General features: G+C 50.6%; 1 protein-coding gene across 5 annotated transcripts in view; it reads right to left on the reverse strand.

The window, feature by feature from the left end:
* The window catches only part of NF2 (neurofibromin 2), a 48525-nt gene that overhangs the window by 20555 nt on the left and 7830 nt on the right, over window positions 1-20140 (reverse strand). For all 5 annotated transcript variants that reach the window (XM_032127830.1, XM_032127831.1, XM_032127832.1 and 2 more), the window contains exons 2-10: window positions 16554-16679; window positions 15428-15550; window positions 13150-13233; window positions 8746-8814; window positions 8518-8600; window positions 7806-7881; window positions 7449-7583; window positions 4896-4970; window positions 3269-3382 (exon numbers count right to left, since the gene is read on the reverse strand). In XM_032127830.1, the coding sequence (XP_031983721.1) occupies window positions 3269-3382; window positions 4896-4970; window positions 7449-7583; window positions 7806-7881; window positions 8518-8600; window positions 8746-8814; window positions 13150-13233; window positions 15428-15550; window positions 16554-16679 (885 nt within the window). The remainder of the gene's footprint in view (window positions 1-3268; window positions 3383-4895; window positions 4971-7448; window positions 7584-7805; window positions 7882-8517; window positions 8601-8745; window positions 8815-13149; window positions 13234-15427; window positions 15551-16553; window positions 16680-20140) is intronic.

The raw sequence follows: 20140 nt of genomic DNA on the forward strand, positions 1-20140 counted from the left end.
AAATATCCACGCTGCAGCCAGGACAGGAGACCTGCTGGGTTTAATAAGGGAAGGAAGTGAGACAAGGCACATTTCTCTGCTCCTTGGACACCAGCTGTGCTCTGAAAGCGGGACGCCCACTGTTCCAACCGTTCTGCTTCCTTCTATTAAAGGTTCCCCTCATTAATTATCATTATGATCTGCATCCCGCTCAGGACTTCCAGTAACAAGAATTCCTGATCTAAAAGGGCTTTCTGAAACCAGTTAACAACTGTGGATGCTGGGGAGGGAGGAGGGAGCAGGGCAGGAGCCTGACCTTTCCCACGGAGCCCAAGTGCTCTGGATTTGGGAGCTCACATGAAGCCATAAGCTGCTGCTCCCTCCCAGTGCCCTCACCTCTCCCAGCAGCCCAAAGAAGCACAGGATCTGGTGTTATCCAAACACACCAAAAACTCACAGACTGTAAAACTTACAGACTCATGGAATCGTTACGGTTGGAAAGGCCCTCTAAGATCAAGCCCAACCATTATCCCAGCACTGCTGCGTACACCGAAACACCACATCCACTTTTGAACTCTTCCAGGGATGGTGATCCCACCAGTTCCCTGGGGAGCCCATTCCAATGCCTGACCACCCATCCCTGAAGCCTCCAGCACTTGGACACCGTGCCACTCCTTCCAAGGAACCTTCTGCTCCATAAGGTCATGGCTTAGTGAACACGGCGGTGCTGGGTTGATGGTTGGAGATCTCAGTGTTTTACCAACCTTAATGTTCTATAGTGCCAACTCCTTCCTGACCAGAGGAATCCCTGTGGGAAGCACAAAGTCCCCCTTCCCCAGTGGAGCTTGTAGTGACTCAAGTCCTGTCTTCTCCTGCCACTCCACGAGCTCCAGGAGGGAGAACTGCCTCAGGAGGTACCTGAAGGACAAGTCCCATCCTATCTCCAGCCAAGCTGAGCACCTCAATACCACACAAACACCAAGAGAAGCGCCTCATGGAGCAGCCATGCCCCGTTTCCAGGCCAGCTGAGCACCTCAGCACCACACAAACACCAAGAGAAGCGCCTCATGGAGCAGCCATGCCCCATTTCCAGGCCAGCTGAGCACCTCAGCACCATACAAACACCAAGAGAGGCACCTCATGGAGCAGCCATGCCCCATTTCCAGGCCAGCTGAGCACCTCAGCACCATACAAACACCAAGAGAGGCGCCTCATGGAGCAGCCATGCCCCATTTCCAGGCCAGCTGAGCACCTCAGCACCATACAAACACCAAGAGAGGCACCTCATGGAGCAGCCATGCCCCATTTCCAGGCCAGCTGAGCACCTCAGCACCATACAAACACCAAGAGAGGCGCCTCATGGAGCAGCCATGCCCCATTTCCAGGCCAGCTGAGCACCTCAGCACCACACAAACACCAAGAGAGGCGCCTCATGGAGCAGCCATGCCCCGTTTCCAGGCCAGCTGAGCACCTCAGCACCATACAAACACCAAGAGAGGCGCCTCATGGAGCAGCCATGCCCCATTTCCAGGCCAGCTGAGCACCTCAGCACCATACAAACACCAAGAGAGGCGCCTCATGGAGCAGCCATGCCCCGTTTCCAGGCCAGCTGAGCACCTCAGCACCATACAAACACCAAGAGAAGCGCCTCATGGAGCAGCCATGCCCCATTTCCAGGCCAGCTGAGCACCTCAGCACCATACAAACACCAAGAGAGGCGCCTCATGGAGCAGCCATGCCCCATTTCCAGGCCAGCTGAGCACCTCAGCACCACACAAACACCAAGAGAGGTGCCTCATGGAGCAGCCATGCCCCATTTCCAGGCCAGCTGAGCACCTCAGCACCACACAAACACCAAGAGAGGTGCCTCATGGAGCAGCCATGCCCCATTTCCAGGCCAGCTGAGCACCTCAGCACCACACAAACACCAAGAGAGGTGCCTCATGGAGCAGCCATGCCCCATTTCCAGGCCAGCTGAGCACCTCAGCACCACACAAACACCAAGAGAGGCGCCTCATGGAGCAGCCATGCCCCGTTTCCAGGCCAGCTGAGCACCTCAGCACCATACAAACACCAAGAGAGGCGCCTCATGGAGCAGCCATGCCCCATTTCCAGGCCAGCTGAGCACCTCAGCACCATACAAACACCAAGAGAGGCGCCTCATGGAGCAGCCATGCCCCGTTTCCAGGCCAGCTGAGCACCTCAGCACCATACAAACACCAAGAGAAGCGCCTCATGGAGCAGCCATGCCCCATTTCCAGGCCAGCTGAGCACCTCAGCACCATACAAACACCAAGAGAAGCGCCTCATGGAGCAGCCATGCCCCATTTCCAGGCCAGCTGAGCACCTCAGCACCACACAAACACCAAGAGAGGTGCCTCATGGAGCAGCCATGCCCCATTTCCAGGCCAGCTGAGCACCTCAGCACCACACAAACACCAAGAGAGGTGCCTCATGGAGCAGCCATGCCCCATTTCCAGGCCAGCTGAGCACCTCAGCACCACACAAACACCAAGAAAGGTGCCTCATGGAGCAGCCATGCCCCATTTCCAGGCCAGCTGGGCACCTCCACCCCACACAAGCACCTCTGTGGCTGCACTCAAACCCAGTAAGGCACCAGACTCGTGAGCACAAGCCCCTGCTGGGTGCAGCGACTGCTCTGGCTTCTCCTGCTCCTCTCTGGTGGCTTCCCTGCCAAAGGGCCATTTATATTCTGAGCACCAGTGCTCAGATTAGCTGTGTGGGTTTCAGTGAGTAGAAAAGGTCTACGAGCAGAAAACAATGATTCATACAATTCAATTTGCTGATCTCTGCTCGTGGGCTCCACGCCGCTGCCTCTGCCGCGCCGTGCCGGCCGCCCGGGCTGACCCGTGGCACGGAGAGAGGCCAGTGTGGAATTAGCATTGCAGGCTGCACAGCCCGGAATGTCGGCGTGCATTCCATCACCCCGCAATTAGAAATGAGGCGAAGAGCTACGGCACAGCACAGCTCCCCCTCGCAGCCCCTGATGTACCAACTGTCCCAACACACATCTTGTCACTTGTAGACACCCAGGGCAGCTCTTTCCTCCTGTCCTCTCAGTTTTGTTCCCAAACTGGGGGCTGGACTCAGGCTGCTATCAACCTGCAGAGCCAAGCTGAGATGACTGGAGAACCGGGAGCAGGCTACTGAAACATGTTCAGCTGGACCTTCCCACAAAGCTGCTTTGACGCCGTTCCAGAGACCTGTCCTTCCCAAGCCCATCTGCATTTCTGATTTTGGCTCACTGGTTTTGGGACATGCGGCTCACCTGCTTCCTGGCCTTCTCCTCCCTGGCCTGTGCTTTCATCTGTTGGACCTCCAACGAGTCTGCCTTCCTCCTCCTCATGAAGAGGTCGTGGTTGCCAATGCACAGCTGAAGAATCTGTTCCAGTCAGGGGTGAAGAGCGGAGAGAAACAGCTGTACACATGATGGCGATGAGGTGGTTTGTATTCTTGACACACAAAAACACTAGAATTGCTTTGATTTGGTGCTTGTTAGTGCTTCCACCCACTGAGCTCCAACCCTGCGAGCTCTCACAGCCGTACGAGGGGCAGGGAGCCAGGTCCCACACCAAACACCAGCTCCTGGGTATAGCAGCTCTTTGCAGAGACCAATTTTCTGTGCCTCCAGCACAGCCCGGGTGTTGTTTTACACCCACCCTAAAAAGGCAAGAGGCCAAATAATAAAATAAAAATTGCTACAGCTCTGCCCGGTTCCCTGGTTCTCACTGCCCCCTTTCTTTAGGCTCAAGATGAACTTGTACCTTCTCCCCAGTGTATGTCTAAGGCACTGAGATTGAAAAATAAATTAAAAGGAAAAAAAAAAGGAAAACCACTTTCCATTTGGACAAACAGAAGGCTTATCAAAAAACTTACTTGGGCATCTCCAGATACCTTTGCTGAAGGGATTTGAGCCCCAGTGTGGGTCTCTCTCTGGTAAGGACCAGGGAGGTGGCAATGCTAGAGGAGGGTTAGCACAAGGTGGGCACACAGAGGAGTGAAAAGATTTTTTTGGCAATAAAAGCAGGGTTCTAAATTTGGATTCTTTTCTAAAGGACTGATTTACATGCTCTTCTTCCATTTCATAAAATCATGATCAGAATCATGGAATGGTTTGGGTTGGAAGGGACCTTAAAGCTCATCCAGTGCCACCCCCTGCCATGGGCAGGGACACCTTCCACCGTCCCAGGCTGCTCCAAGCCCCGTCCAACCTGGGCTTGGACACTGCCAGGGATCCAGGGGCAGCCACAACCCAGGTAACAAATGGCATTTCCCAAGTCACAAATGACTGCTCTGGAGTCAGAGGAGCTTTCAGCACTATGAACCTGACGATGCAGGGAATGAGGAAGCCCCACTTCCTATGGCATGTGAAGCACAGCCAACAACCAGGACAGCAAAGGTCCCTGTGCGACCCAACAACGGATCCAAACCCAGAACATCAGCTAAAGCTGGTCTCCAACATGGACAGCTCAGTGCAGTCCATCCTTGTCCAAGCAGAGTGTCCTCAGAGGGGGAAAAGCCAGGACTCTGGTAAAGGTGTCCCCCAAAACAGGGAAAGCTACAACACAGGGCAGAATGGGAAAGATCCACAGGGGAAGAAAGAGGAACTGAGCAAAGCTGGGAGTTGTATTCACTAAGTGCTTCCGCTATTTAGGTCAGCTGAAAGCCAAGAGCTCCGACAGGCAGCAAAAAACAGGGAAGGGGGAGAGGTTCTGTGGAGTAGCTTGTCTTGAGCCTCCCCCTTCCCTCCTTCAGCGAGCAGTAACTGCTACACCCCACCACAGCTACACAGCAGCAGCTCCCTCTCAGAGGAAAAGCCCCAAAAGCTCGTTGTCTCACGCTCTCTGCAGAACCCACTGCTGCAGGCAGTAAAAAAAGACTGTCTGTGCACTTACCAGCTTATTCACACGCAGCTTTGATGAATTGAATTTAAAAACATCAATCTTTTTGTCCAATGGCTTAATCGTAAACTGAAAAGGAAAAAATAAAGAGGGAGAGAGTTATCAGAGAGTGGTGCATTTAATAAAAACGCAGCTATAAAATTCCTCCTGAAAGCTTTGGCTCAGAGCAGGTCAGCAGGGTCAGACACGCGGCTCAGAGCCATCCCTGTGGCTCGGAGCCAAGCAAGAGGACTCGCATCAAAAGCAGCCAAGGAGACAACTGTTCCTCCAGTCAGGAGAACACGGGGGCCTCAGGTGCTGGCGTCCTCTGCAGAGAACCCTGCAGGGATGGGGGTTCAGCTCAGCACCTCCCCAGGCAAGGTGCTGCTCTCCTGGGAGCTGCAGGGAACACGGCAACCACAGCAGGAACTCAGGATGCTTCCAAAGGGAGGAAGAACCAGCTCAGCTGCCTGATGGAACCACAGAATCATTAAGGTTGGAAAAGCCCTCCAAGATCATCAAATTCAAGTGTCAACCCAACACCACTGTGTTCACCCTCAAACCATGTCCTCAAGTGCCACATCCACAAGTGTTTTGAACACTTTCCTTGGCAGCCTGGGCTAGGGTTTGACAGCCCCTTAACGAAGAAATTTTCCCTAATATCCAACTTAAACCTTCCCAGGCACAACCTGAGGCTGTTTCATCTCATCCTGTCACTTGTTAACTGGGAGAAGAGCCCAACTCCCATCTGGCTGCACTCTCCTGTCAGGGAGTTAAAAGGGCAGGAGAGCTGCATTAGGAACACAGCAAGGAGCTGCTGCCCTTCCAACACCTCCACTCAAGAGAGCTCCCCAGAAGAATTTTCCATGCATTTTCTTCTCCAGAACTCAGCTGTTCCCTAAGACATCCCCACAATTCAAACTATTATTCCCTGTCTCTAACTTGTATTTACACTCCATGTGCCAGCCAACCCCCTCTACCCATGGCCCCGCTTCACCCTCTCCAAAGCTCTCCCACAGTGGCTCTCTTGAGAGGAGAGTGGTGGCACAAATCCCTCAAGAGTTTTGGTAATGAAGCCCTGGGACGGCGAGAAGCCTCTGCACTATCAAAAGGGTACTTGAAGAGATGGAGTGCTCTGCAAGATGGCATTTTTTAGGAGACATGCACATATTCCATCACTCCCCCACACGCTACAGAAATAACGGGCTGAGGAGCTGGAGCAGACAGAGTGTGTCCATTAGAGTGGGAGATCTGTCAATACACGGCCCTGCCTGCAAAGGGCCCTGCCCTGGCACTGCCTCGCTCTGGCAGTTTAAGAGCCAATCTTTTAAGACTTTCACAAAAACAGACGTGCATGAACGTCCCTGGATTCAGGCTCCAGCAGAGTCCCCAGCAGTCACTGAGAGCAGCAGCAGGAACGTGCTGGGAGAGGAGTTTCAGCTCCATGTGAACAGTCAATCTTTGTTAGGAGGGATAACCCCCAGTGTGGTGTCAGCAGAGCTGCTGTTCCCAGCTCTCGGCCCTGCTTGTATCAGGTCAGGCCTGCTCGTGGGCACCTGGTTACACAGATGACTGGCTGATGGAAAGGGTCCGTCTTTTACCCCGAGAGAGCTCTGCTACAGTCCTGTGGCAAGGCCTGCTTATGGAGGGGTCAGTCCCTGGATTCTGGGGAGCTCCCACTGCACTGTCACAGGCAGGGAAGCTTCGGAAGTCACTCAGTGCTGGGCTTTTTGCAGTCGTGAAGCTCTTTAAGGAGTAAAGCAAGTGGAGGCAATTCCAGCACGGATTTACTGCTTATAAAACTTCACAAGACACGCAATAAACGCAGCTGATGAGAAACCTTTAGCTGCTTCCCTGATCAATATCATGTTTAGATTAGAAAACCATTTTTAATTAAGAAGTTAATTCTCTTCCTTACCATGAAGGCAGCTGGTTTCTTTGAGCAGCTCTCTCAGACTTAAAAAGGAGCTGCTCAGTCCCCCCTCCACAGCCAATTGCACTTCTGTTCTCAGTTAGGTTTGGGGGCCAACAATCCCAAAGACCCATATTTAGACTGGATTTAATAAGTAACTATCCAACAGCAGGCTTAAATTGCTCAACATCCTAAAAAGATTTCAGCTGCTATGCCAAGCCCAGCAGCCTGAAACCCAAGATGATGTAATGAGATGGCAAGAGCTCTTCTCCCCAGGAATACATCTCCCTGTATTCCATAATACAGAATATATCCACAGTAATAAATACTGTAATATATTCAGTAAAGAAGAGATTTTAACTTCTGAACTCTGGTATTTGGGCTAAGCACATCAACAGCAATTTGGGGTTTTTGAAAAGATTATTACATAGAAGGTTTGAAACCAAAGAGGAGAAGCAGCTCTGCAGTGACCCCTTGCACGCCCACTCCTGCAAGGTTTCAGGAAGGCTTGGAGTAAGGTTTCAGCTGGAGGAGTTGAGCTGCCCTTAGCTAAGCTGGTGAGAGCAAGCACAGCAGACAGAGAAGCCAAGAGAAATCATTTTAAATCCCAGTTGTGTTCTTACTGCTCTCAGGGAGGAGGTGAGACACATCCATACCTCTTTATCGCTGTAGGAGATATTCCGGATCTCATTCCATGGGAAGGAGATTTTAGGGGTCAACCTGTTGTCCGGGTCATAAATGTGAAGACCCAAGGCATCAACTCCAAGGAGCAGCTCTGTGCCTTTTTTATTCTGCATGAGGAAAGAGCAGGAATCACTGGGAGGGTCAGACATGAACCACTGTCCCCTCCTCAGCCAGCCCTGAGCAGTGACCCAGCACTGGGTACCAGGAGCTGCTGCCTCCCCTCAGCACAGCTGGGGCTCCCCAAAGTGCCACCTCCCAGCTCTCCTGGCTCTCCAGGAGATGGAGATGACACTGGCAGGAAAACAGGAGCCCCAACCCACCCAACTCACCCTGATGGCAAAATAGTTCACGCCATACATCTCCAGGTCCTGGGCTATCTTCAGATACTCCATTTCAGCTTCATCTCTGTAGGGCAGGAACAGCGTTTGGGAGGATCAGAGAGGGACACGGCTGCTCCTGCTGATCCTAAGCACTCACCAGGCTTTAAAGCCTGGACTGTCTCTATCACACAGGTCAATCCTGTCTTTGCTGGCAAGATCAATAAAGTCCAAGAGCAAATCCCACTCTGCAGTTGCCAGAATGTGAGTGGCTGCTGAGATGCAGCACTCCAGGCCTGGCTTTGTTCACCTCCCAATCCCTTCAGCATAAATAGGAAATCCCTGGCTGGGATGCCACTGTTTCACATCCATGGCTTTAGGTTTATCCCCCAAGAGGAGCATTTTGCCACCTGAGGCAGCCATACACAGTTTGAATCCCTATTTCTTCTCCCAGCCCCAGAAGCCCCCTGATCCCCAATGCAGGTGAGTCCTTACTTTGCATCATTCCTAAATTCTCTCAAGGGCCCTGACAGCAACCAGGGGACAGCAGGGCACATGCAGAGCCATCAGCAAAAGCTCTGAGCTCTTCCCAAGGCTGCTGCAGAGATGTGCTGGGATTATCCTGCTGGCAGAGCTCATCCAGAGCCTGCCCAAGCTCCCCAAAGGCTGGTGACTTCCCAGGGGAGGGGACTGGCCCTGCCCCAGCACAGCAGCACAGGCTCACCTCGCTCTGCCCCGGTGCTCGGCGTACCACGCTGTTATCCTTTCCTCCCACATCTCTGGAGTCATCTGGTACAGGTTTATTACCTGGGATAGATGGGAGACACAGACCAGGTCACAGTGCTGCTCCTGGCTCAGCAAGAAAGCCAAAACCACCAAGACAGGTCCCAGCACCACATCCAGCCTCAGGACAGCTTGGACACCGACTCGCCGGCTCCGCTGAGCTCCTTACCCGCTTGGGAAGCAATTCCTCCTGTGCCAGGAAGCCTCTCTTGTGGACGTTGGGATCGTAGTCACCGTACTGGGAAGAAGCACAGACACAGTGCCCACCCCACGTTAACAACAAGGGCAAGTCAAACACTTCAGCCCCTCACAGCCACCCCTGAGAGACAGCAAACACGGCCTGCTCACCCCTCCACCCCACGAGCAGAGAACCTGCTGCTCTCTAAGCTGAATAACCTGGCTTTCTTTGTCATTTCATTGCCAAGAGAAACAAAGAGCTTCCTTCTCATCATGCAGCAGAGGTGGGAGCAGAGCAAAACTTCCCACCATCACAGAATCATTAAGGTTGGAAAAGGTCTCCAAGATCAAGTCCAGCCTGTGACTGAACACCCCTAAGGTCCTCAAGAGCTCCGTTTTGGACACTTCCAGGGATGGTGACTCTACCATTTCCCACAGCTTCAGTTGATGACCATCACCAGTTGATGTCCACGCTGAACTAGATGATGGTTGTCTATTCTATTCTCATTATCATGCCCTAATTAACACTTCCCCCAACGCAGGGCAAGATTCTACAGCTGAGAGGTCCTTGTGGTTCCACAGGTAGTGGAACAAGGAAACAAGCCATGGACAAAGACTTGTCCCCAAAAATTGATGGATAGCAGCAATCCAGGTTAGGCAGATGGCAGTTCCTCTGCCACTGCTCATCACCCTAATGAATAAATATCAAAAAAATTAGAGGAGTTTGACAGACTCCTCTCAGGCAGGTGGTGGCTCTTCTGTCAGAGGGTCTGTTGCTCAACTGGGTCATGGAATCCAATTCAGATTTGTTAAGTGCATCCACTAATTACTGGTATTTGTTTAGATTTACATCTCTTTGAGCAGCATATAAAGTGACTGAGAAAGAAAACCGCTTATTAACAGATTGAAGAGCCGCGTGTCCCTGCGGTGCATGTGAAAATGAATTTACCTCCTGCATGGCCTCAGAGGGCTGGCAAACGGCTCCTCCAACAACGCAGCAAGTTCAGGAGGAGAGGAACAAAGCATGTGAGGCAAGTACACAGAGTGCTGTGACTTCCACTCACCTGGCAACCAGGACTTCTGCAGTGACACAGGTGGCAGTCCCCGACTGCACGAGACATGGCACCCTTTGCTCAAGCCACTCATTCTGCAAGCAAGGCAGCCCTTCCCTCCCTGCTTTTCCAAGCAACCTCAGCTCAGGAAGTGCAAAATGGTGCCAATTTTTAAACCCAAGACCAAGAGGCATTCGGTGGTCACGTAACAAGTCAGGAGGCTTTTCCTCTCAGCCACCTTTTCGTGCCAGGACCATCGCATCGTGCACCGAAACCAGAGCTCAGCATCAGAAGTCTACACACATCCCACCTCTCCGCTTGGGAGACGACACGTGGGGATTAAAGACACAAGTATTGATCTGGAGCCAATGCAGATGCGAAGGGAGCATGTAACAACAACCTACCCTGACTCAGACTTCAATTAATAGAACAAAACCAGCCCGGATTTCATCCAGGAGGGTGCTGAGCAGCAGTAACTCTGTCTTCCAAGGTCTTGGAGCTCCTCAGGATGCAGCACTTTGCAGGTACACGGCCCTTGAGCCCCCCCTCAAAGGAAGCAGCACTAAAAACGTGGCACTGTTGAAGGAAACAACTCCAATAACCTTGGACAGGCAGCAGGTAAATCATTTTTAGGTGATGAAAATAATAGCAAATAGGATTAACACGATTATTTTCTGTTGTGATCTTCCACGGAGATCCAAGACTAAGTATGGATTATGTGACTTTTCATGTGCTGAAAAATACTGCCGTGTCCCAGAGGAATATTTGTACTGAGAGGGGAGTCTGGATGAGAACATTAATTATTCACAAGTCAAAAATCAACAAATGGCTTAAGTATTGCAGAATTTGTTGGCTCAAATGATTTTGCAAACGTACTTTCTAAAGGCCTTTTCAATTAAATCATTACTTTCAAACTGTCATGGAATTTCAGCTCCTGTTAATTGAACTGTATGATTAATATTCATGATTGGGCATGGAATTGCCTTTACCACGATCACGCGCCTGGCTTAGATTGTTGGATAAACACAGGCACGCTCAGCTCCAAATTAACACCAAGTATTGCTTGTTTTGGGGAAAAACAATAATAATTAAAGAGCTGTTTGCTGTGCTACGAGATCTGAAGTGCTGAGAGAGTTGCAGCACGGCATTTAAGGGGCAAAAAATAGAAGAACCTCCTGGATGTTCCCAATTTTTTTTTTTTTCCTGTTGATCCCACGTCTTTCCCAGCTATTTAAAACCTGAACCACCTCCAACCTCTGAAAGCAGTGTGGGTGGTTTGAACAGGGCTGGAGGGGAAAGCACATAGTAATTCCCCAAATGAACACAACGAGAGGGAAATAAATAAGCTGTTATTTTTATGACCCCCCTGTTTCCTTTGCTGTCTCAGGTTGGTGTGGATGGACCAGCAGCACCTGGCTGTCAGTAAGTGGCTGTTGGATGCACACACACTGCTGTGTCAGGCTATTATGCCCCTAATCATGCAAATCAGCACGTTATTAGTGAAATTACTGCGCTGACTGCCTGCTTTCTTGTCCAGGAAGGACATCATGATCCTATTTAACTGGAAGGAGATGACCTGCAACATCTTTCTTCCCGGTTCCCTATCAAAGATGTGCTTTCAGCTTTCGCTTTTGCCGGGAATGAAAGCGCAGGGGGAATCCCAGGCTGGAGGGGCAGCAAGGAAAGGGATGTCTGAAGAAAAGCCCATTAGTGAAGAGCAGAAAAGTCACCCCTCCTCCACCTTCTCCTGATCTCAGCACGGTCAGAACTGCTCTGACCCCATGTGACCTCCTCCCAACGCCCCAGGACGTCCAAGGTGCCAAGAGGACAAAGGGGATGGCACAACCGACCTGCACCAAGTCACAGCCTGTTCCCGAGCACGTGAGCAGGAGCTGTCCTGGCCAAGAGGTAACAGAGCTCAGTATTTACCCAACGTTTATTCATCTTGGCAGCAGGAAAAGTCATTGCCTACATATCCTCAGCTCAGGTCAATGGAGAAAGCCAAGAAATGTTTACTCATGCACTCTAATAAGAGTGATGAATGTTTCACAATAACAGAAACATTTCTAAAAGCAACTTTTCTTTTCCTAGCTCATGAGTCTCTTGAACAAAACATGGTTTCATCAATACTCTGACTATGAGGAGAAAACACCAATTTCTAGTAAATCCAAACACTTACCATCAAAGAACATGGCACCCAGGGTTCTATTATGAGGAAAATTATATGGCCATAGGGAAAAAACCATTCTGGATCAGGCCCTCTCTTCAGACAACAGGGCCAAGCCCCCTCTCCTGCACTGCCAGCAAAGGTGGCCCCACAGACCTGCTCCTCCTAAACCTCTCCACAGCCGTGCTCCTCAAGGACAGCTGGAGTCACCAGACCCAGGGCATGGCCACCTGCCTGCGGTCCTGTGAGCCAAAGCCTCCCAAAATCCCATCAGAGTCAGAACCAACGTGAGCTGCAGCGATAACGTGGCTGGGCTGTGCTCAGACTGCAGTCACTCCTCGCCCAAAGACAAGATCTTCGCACACATGAACTGGAGCTGAGCTCCTGGAGCTGTTAATGGAGCAGCAGCACATGTTGTGCATACACAGGCAGCAATTATGTCCCCCACTGCAAGAATGTGTTGGCTTTTGAACCCTGGGCTGCTCCTTCCATCCCAGGAATCTCTGCCCTGGGCAAGCTGTCCAAGGCTGCACACTCCAAAGTGGAGAACAGTGTCCTCTGGAATAAATCCTCAGCAAAACACCCACTCTGGGCCCAGAGCAGAACCCAGCAGAGCAACAAGGACAACTCAATGAACGCCGACTTTTCCCTCTGTCTGGTGAGGCCAAGCAGCCAAGGTCAAACCCAAGATAAAGGGAGAAGCCAGGAAATGCCCTTTCACAGTGCAATAAAATGGATGTGGCAAGCTCCAGCCCTGAAATAAAGTCATTCTCATGATGACAGGTACTCTGGGGGAGCAGTGGAGCTGGGGGTCCCACAGCTGGCTTGCCTCTGGCTACAGTGGCAAAAGCAGGGAGGAGATCCAAAAAACCTCAGGCTCAGGGAATTCACCTGCTCCAGCAGTAAGCCACACTCAAGCAGGTTCAGCAGCTCATGAGCTGAGCATCTGCTAAAGAGTCCTAGAAAGAGAAAGCAAAAAACCCATCCAATGTCTGGAGGTAGCCAGGAAGCAGCCATGTGGAGAAGGCAGCAGTGCTGGTGTAGCCCCCTCACTTCCCAAGCTTTCACAGCTTTCCCTGCCTTCCCTTTCCCCAGGAAGTGGCTCCACCACAAAGCACCTGGCTTCCCTGGAGCAACATCACCCCAGCAGACCCTTGGAGCATCCCTTGGTGCCTACCTTGGCTTGGACAGCATAAGAGGCCAGCAGGACAGAGGCTTCAGGAGGACAGAAGATCTTCTCATCCAAAATCTGCTTCTTCACCTGCACACAGAGCAGCAAAGGACAGATAACACACGTTTAGTGGAGCACAGCAGAGCATGACTGTCACAGCAGATGGCTGCAGTTTGTTTCAACTCGAGCTGTCAACCACACAGAGTTAACAATTTTCCTAACACTAATCACAGTCCAGGCCCAGGAAGTCTCTGGCGGCTCCGAAGGGCTCAGGCTTTCACAGACCACCTTTCTCAGACAGCTTGGTGAGAAGAGCTAAATTTATATGTGAAAAATGACAGCACCTCTATCCTGTTGCTAAATGCAAGGGGGGGGAAAAGCCTTGCATGTAAACACAGCGATAAAACCTCTTAAGGCATATGCTAGGGATTGATAGCACATCCAGCCACGCTGCTAAATAAAAGAGCAGCTTGCAGCCGAGTCTCTGAGCACTGCAAGCTTTGCTCTGGGACATTCAGGCCTCATTGTGAGTCAGTGCTCACCTGTGCTGGAGGCCAGTTCCTCGGATCCCAGCACGGAGAGCTGCGGGTCACCTCCGTGGCAGAGCTTTTAGCAGCAGGCACAGCCCTGTGCGAGCTCCCAGGAGAGCCAACGTGCAGGTCCCCGAAGCCACACGGGGCTTTACTTCCCTGGCTTCTGTGCATTAAAAAATTAAACCTGTCATGTTCGATATTTTTTGGGTTGGCACACTTAATTTTCCTGATTAAAGATAGGGGGGGAAAAAAAACAGTAAAAAAAGCCTCCAATTTCCTGGGAGGCTTAGATGGATTGTAAGAGATGCAGGAACATCAATTTGAATTTATAACGTGCTTTGAGTCCTCAAAGTTGGGTACAACATAATCACAGCAGATATTCTGCTGCATCAAGATAAAAAACAGGAGAGTTTACAAGCTTAGCTGTGCTCCTGTTTCCCAAATGCATTCAGGAGCCCAGGCTCCTCTCAGCACAGAAATCCCAGCAGCAAAGTCATGGTCTGCATTTAGAAAATGCAGCTTGAATGACTTTTCCTCTCTGATTTTCCTTCTCAAAGATGCCAACAGCATTTCTCCTCACCGCGGATAAAGCTCCTGGCAAATGAGGCATTTAGAAATAACCCTACAGGGACACCAGTGCACGAGACAAAGCTTGGAAATTAACAGCAATACTTTGCATTTAGAACACTTTTGGCTCTGGAGAAAAAAGATGGACTTCGGAAGAGTGAGAAGCATCAAGAGGCTGGTGGGCTCACTTGGAAAGGGCAGGACACCCTCCAGGCTGCAGTGATATTCCCAAATTCAGGTTGCCTCGACTTCAGTGTAAGGAACATAAGAATGAGTGACTTTTAAAAAATTTTTATCATTTATCTTCAAATTAACAGCCACAGAGCAGCTGAAGCATCCCAGCGAATACCCATAGGTCTGTCTAGTTCTCTATTCCCTGTAACTGTGCTTGACACAACTCTTTAGAGGAAAAATGTGTCAGAAAATGGATTTTGTGGCAGAAAATTGATCATGTCTCTGAAAGAGAACTCCTGTGATAGCAGCTCCTTGTTACCAGCCATGCAGCACTGCCACATCATCAGCTGAACTGATTTCTCAGGACACAAAGTTTTGTAGAGTAATTTAAATATAAAAACCCAACCAAGACGTGTTCACCACAGTTCCCAAATGCTTAGCTGAAGGGCAGGAGTTCCTGGGGCAGGTGGGACCGTGAGGTTGCCCCTTCTCCTCTGTTTTTCCATCAGAGAGCTGAGCTGCTGGGATTTTCTTCTGCTCCAGTTACCTGGAGGCTGTTTCGTGAGGAGGTGAACTTTGCTGTACAGCCTGGGAACGGGCTGGCTGCACTCTGCTCTCCAGGATGAAACTCCCTACTCCACACAACGATGCCATCACGTCCAAAGGCAGCTGCCACCCCTCAGCACAGCTCATCCCATACTCTGCAGAGGGACACGAGCCCTTGGCTGACAGATTCATGTCCCAGAGCCACCACCTATGGATATTATGGATCACCTCATCAGTCCTGACTGCCAGTTCAGAGGTCTGCCAGTCTGGGCAGACTGCTTCCTCCACAAAAACCATCCTTCACCTATTTTAGGAAGTTTTTGTTGCTGAAGACACGTCCCTTTGGAGAGATGTGAACATAAGGATGTGGAGCACACTCTGCTGACCAACTCTCTGACCCTGGAACCTTCTGTTCATCCTGGCTCCCTCTCCCTCAGGTTGGATAACACCATATTGACTCCCACCTGCAGGAAGAACAAGTGCTGGGTGATTTCCTGGACCAGTTCCTCCTCTGCGTTCTCAGGATAAAATTTGGCCAGGAAGTGAAAGGTTTTGGGCTCCTCTGTGGGGACATCATGATCCAGGACCTGTGGGATACAAAAGCCATTTGGTTTCTTCAAGACAAGACCTAGCTCCCTTCTGTTCAGATCAGCACATCTTTTGTCAGACACTTTTAGACATCTAGAGCAGACCTAAATAGTTCAGACACTGCAGTTAAAAAAAGAAAACAAACATTTCTGACACTCCTAATGATGCAAGGGAACAAAAAAAGGCAGAAACAAACAGCATGAGAAATGAGACAGGGAAGGTTGATCCTGATCTGCCATGTGCTCGTTGCCTCTCCCGGTCCTTGCGGAGCGAGGCTGGATCCTGCTGCGCCACCACTCGACCTTCTCCTTGTTCCCCTGCACTGGATTTATTTTAGTGGTGTTTCTCACCACCTTTCTCTTGTACTGCCCAGTTAAATGGTGGTTTAAAACCTCAGCAGGAGAGGTGAGACCTCCCTCAGTGTCCGTGACCATCTGGTTGTAGCGTTACATCCTTTGGATGCGAACAGAGCCACGTCTGACACCTCCAAAACCCACCCCCCACATATTTGGGAGGTATTTCCTCCCTTATCCCCATCTCCTTTTTACTCTGTTTTTCCTCCTCTCAAGCTCTCTGTATTTCTCAACAACCAAACAAGAGGCAACTCCACTTTTCTGCTGATGGTTTTGTGTTCAGGGGCACAAAAAAGAGAGTTTTAGGTTTCATTTGCTTTGCAGTCACCCCCAAGCGCAGCACCCCAGCACGGCTGTCTCCCAAAATGTCTCCAGGGGATTCGGTGTGCACAGATGCTGGGATGGGGCATCTCTGCCAGCTTTTCCTGGTCTGACACCCCCAGATGCCACGGAGATGGGATTTAAGTACATCTATTCCAGTTCACCCACCACACAACCTCGGGCATTCAGAAAGGACATTCTCCTTTGTCATCCCACAAAACCTCTCAAGGGAAATATCCCTGTCCATGGCAAGGGGTTGGGACGAGACGAGCTTTAGGGTCCCATCCAACCCAAACCATTCTGGGATTTTGTGAACTTTGGTTCCAACCTTCTTGTCCATTTTGAGCCAAGCCACCGTGTCCTTGATCGTGTACTGGAGCCCGAAGAACCAGGTCTCCCGGAGTCCCAGTGTCCTGCACACCAGATCAAACAGGTCCTTCCCTTTCCACTTCACCTGCCAGAGAGCAAACAGGAAGCAGAGTTGTAAAGATGGATTTCAGAACTTCTCTCTGTTCAACCAAAGGCACTCTTTTCACCTCACAAGGTCAGCTTTAACCCCCCTGCGCAGGCATCTGGTACAGACACAAAAACATCCTAAGGAGGCACACGTTACCTCCTTCCATCTGATCTCATCTGCAGATCACCAGCTCCTCCCTCAGTAGGAAACTGAGATGTGATTTCCCCCTTTTTCCAAAAAATGACACTGCAAAGCTCCGGTTTCTTGTCCTGGGAACCTAAGGGTTCATTTAGGCTCTTGTTGAGCTCACGTTTAGGTTCCTGATGTGTTTAGGTTCCTGCCTGTTGCCAGCAGAGAATAAAATCCCTTTGAGCTGCCCTTTGGTGGCTTTAACGTGTCTCCCTAAAGGCCCAGGAAGCTCTGCACAAGCACCACCATCAACACCAGGGGTTCAGAGAGAGCAGCCACAAAGTCAGCAGTGCCACAGTCCACGCACGGAGCGTGTCCATCCAGAGCCTCTGACCCTGCACGGATAGAAGGGAAAGAGAGCTCAAAAATCCCCAGCATTACCACTGAAGTCAGCGGTTCTCTGGGAGCACATTTTGATAGAGTCAAACTGCATTTTCTGCTGAAAATGTTGGTGACAAAAGCAGCTCAGGAGCAGAGAAAATTGGTCCTGCTCAAGGACCGTGTCCTTCGAGCAATCCTGCAGCTGCATCCATGATGCTCCTGAAGTTTGCTCATAAAAGCAGGAGGTGTTGGGAGGCAGAGAGGTGAAGAGGGACATAAACCACATGAATCTAATATGCCAAAGCCACTTTGGTCTTCCATCTGCAGGCTGAAAACAATTGCCGGACCGAGACATACGGCCATTACTCCAAAGCCCTTGGGCAAACAGATCTCGAGCACTCTCTTGTCACTACAACTCAATCCCGGAGCCACCTGGACACATCAATACTAATGCCGGGGCCGCTCCCGCTGTCACCCACTGCCGCCTTGTGGGCGCAGCCAGGCCCAGCTCATCACCAAGCTCTGCCTTTCAGTAATGACTCTGTCACTGCTCTCCCCCTTCCCAGAGAGCACAGACACACACGCTGACAGTCCCGGAATAGGACAAAGCTGATGCCACCCTCCCGAAAAACACCACCTCCAGACTGCTCGCCGCGATTCGGATCGGGCGCTGTCAACACTTCGGGGTCAAAACGCCAGGAGGAGCAAGTTTGGCAGTGCTGTAATTATAACCCCCCTAATTTCACACATTTCACTACCCTCCAGCCCCCGGGATGGGCTCCAGCTCGGCACAGGATGGCTCAGACTGCAGAAGATCTTTTCCTGACTATGATTTTAAGTGGGAGGTTAATTCGAGGGCTCAGACAAAACAGAGTGAGGCCCATTAAAAGAGCTATTTGGTACCATTTTTGCAGGCACATAAAAGCAGGCTGCCAGCAAAAGGCTATTTCTTCACTAAACTGCTTTGTATAAAGCATTATGGGCTGTTTTTCCTTCTCTAAGACCGTATTTCAGTCTCAGCACAGCAGTGCCTGCACCAAACCTTCCCAGGATAGGCTCCTGCCTGCTGCTCACGCAGTGCCGCTCCTGGGACATCGCTCCACATCCCATGGGATCAGTGCGTTTAACCAGGAATTTCCACTGCCTGTGACCCCTCACCAAACCACCTCAGGTACCCAAACTATGCCCAAGAGCTGACAGGACCCAAAGGTTTCCTCTCAAAACACAAACCACCAGTTGTTTGGAAGAGTGGCAGTGAGGATCAAAGCAGGAGCTTTGTGTGTTTTTCACCCCTGCGTTTTTAACCTGGTTATGGGAATTCGGAATGGTTTGGGTGGGAAGGGACCTTAAAGATCATTCAGTTCCACCCCTGCCATTGGCAGGGACGCCTTCCACCAAGCCCCATCCAACCTGACCTTGGACACTTCCAGGGATCCAGGGGCAGCCACAGCTTCTCTGGGGATCTCATGCCAGGGTCTCACAGCTGGATTTCTTCCTTACACCTAATCTAAATCTCTCCCCTTTTAGTTTAAAACCATTCCCCCTTCTCCTATCATTATCTACCTGCACTAAAAACTCTCTCTCCTTTTTCACAAGTTCCCCTTTAAGGGGCTGTATTTTAAGTGAGGCTTCTGCTGCTGCATTTTACACCAGCGCTTTGTCACCATGCGTTTCTGTGGTGGCAGGAATAGACATTTAACATTCCTGCACAATGCTCAAGACTCCAGCCGTAACAGAGCACAGATCCTCCCCAACTGTGCTGAATTACTTTCATTAAATATATCGATGATCAGCAGCCACCTTTATTCCAACAGACATGATTTCCCTCCACACCTCGGTACTTACAATAACAATCTGCATTCAAGTGGCATCTTTTGACAGCTGAACTCCAACTGCTTTACAGAGATCCAGGACCTCAGCTCTCCTCACCCATACTTTACAGGCTTTGTATCATTAACTGCCACATTTTGTGGTTGTAAACTACTAAAAAAAAAGCCCCACAAGGGCATGAGGGAATGGAGTGAGCTGCTGTCCAGGGAGCCTGGTGGACAGCCAGGACAGGCTGGCCATTCCCATCCATCCTGTGCCTGTCATGCTATTCCCTGCATGGCACTCAAGTGACACCTGAAGCACAAAGATGATTTTACAAGCCATTCTGAGCTCCTGCAAGCAAAACTAAAAAGCTCAGAGCAGAAAAAAACCTTCTCAGCCGTATGCTGGGGTGGCTGGCACGATGCTGTAACAAAGCTCTATCTCCCAGCAAAAAGCTACATCACGATAACCTCAATGTGACCGTCAGGACAGAGCAGGATGCGTCACTCCAGCATCCTCCCTGTGCTGCAGGCATCACCTCTGACATTTGCAGCTCCTTTCCCATTAGCAGGATCACAGCACGGGTGGCTGCAGGGATTCAGGAGTCGCCAAAGGGACACGGGAATGAGGTGCTTTATGAACAGGCTGTTATTCCACCGAGCTGTTTGTGTTCTTTACTAAGCACAGAGCTGTTACAATCTATCAGCAAAGCATTTTATATTAACAGCACTAAACACTTAAAACTCTGCAGCCAATGGCTAGAACAGAGTATTTCCAGTCCAGATTATTGGCATCATCTTTTTCTCCGGCAGAGACGGCGCATTTGGCATCTATTAACAGGGTTTGCATTATTTATTAACCCGCACTGGGAGTCATTTCCAACTTGCAGCCAACTGCGCGATTTATTTCGGAGCATAACCTCTCTGTCAAGTTTCACAACTGCTCCTCAGCTCCCAAGTCGATAAAGTAGCTCCAAAAATGAGCAGAAGGGTTGTCTGGTCCCCTCATCAGGGGGTGACAAGGAGGGAGGGCAAGCTAGGGAATGGAGCTGTCAAGAGGTTTAGGTTTGAGTGCAGGGAAAGGTTCTTCCCCCAGAGGGTGCTGGGCACTGCCCAGGCTCCCCAGGGAATGGGCAC

The sequence above is a fragment of the Corvus moneduloides genome, chromosome 18 (assembly GCF_009650955.1).
Source record: "Corvus moneduloides isolate bCorMon1 chromosome 18, bCorMon1.pri, whole genome shotgun sequence".
Classification (NCBI taxonomy): domain Eukaryota; kingdom Metazoa; phylum Chordata; class Aves; order Passeriformes; family Corvidae; genus Corvus; species Corvus moneduloides.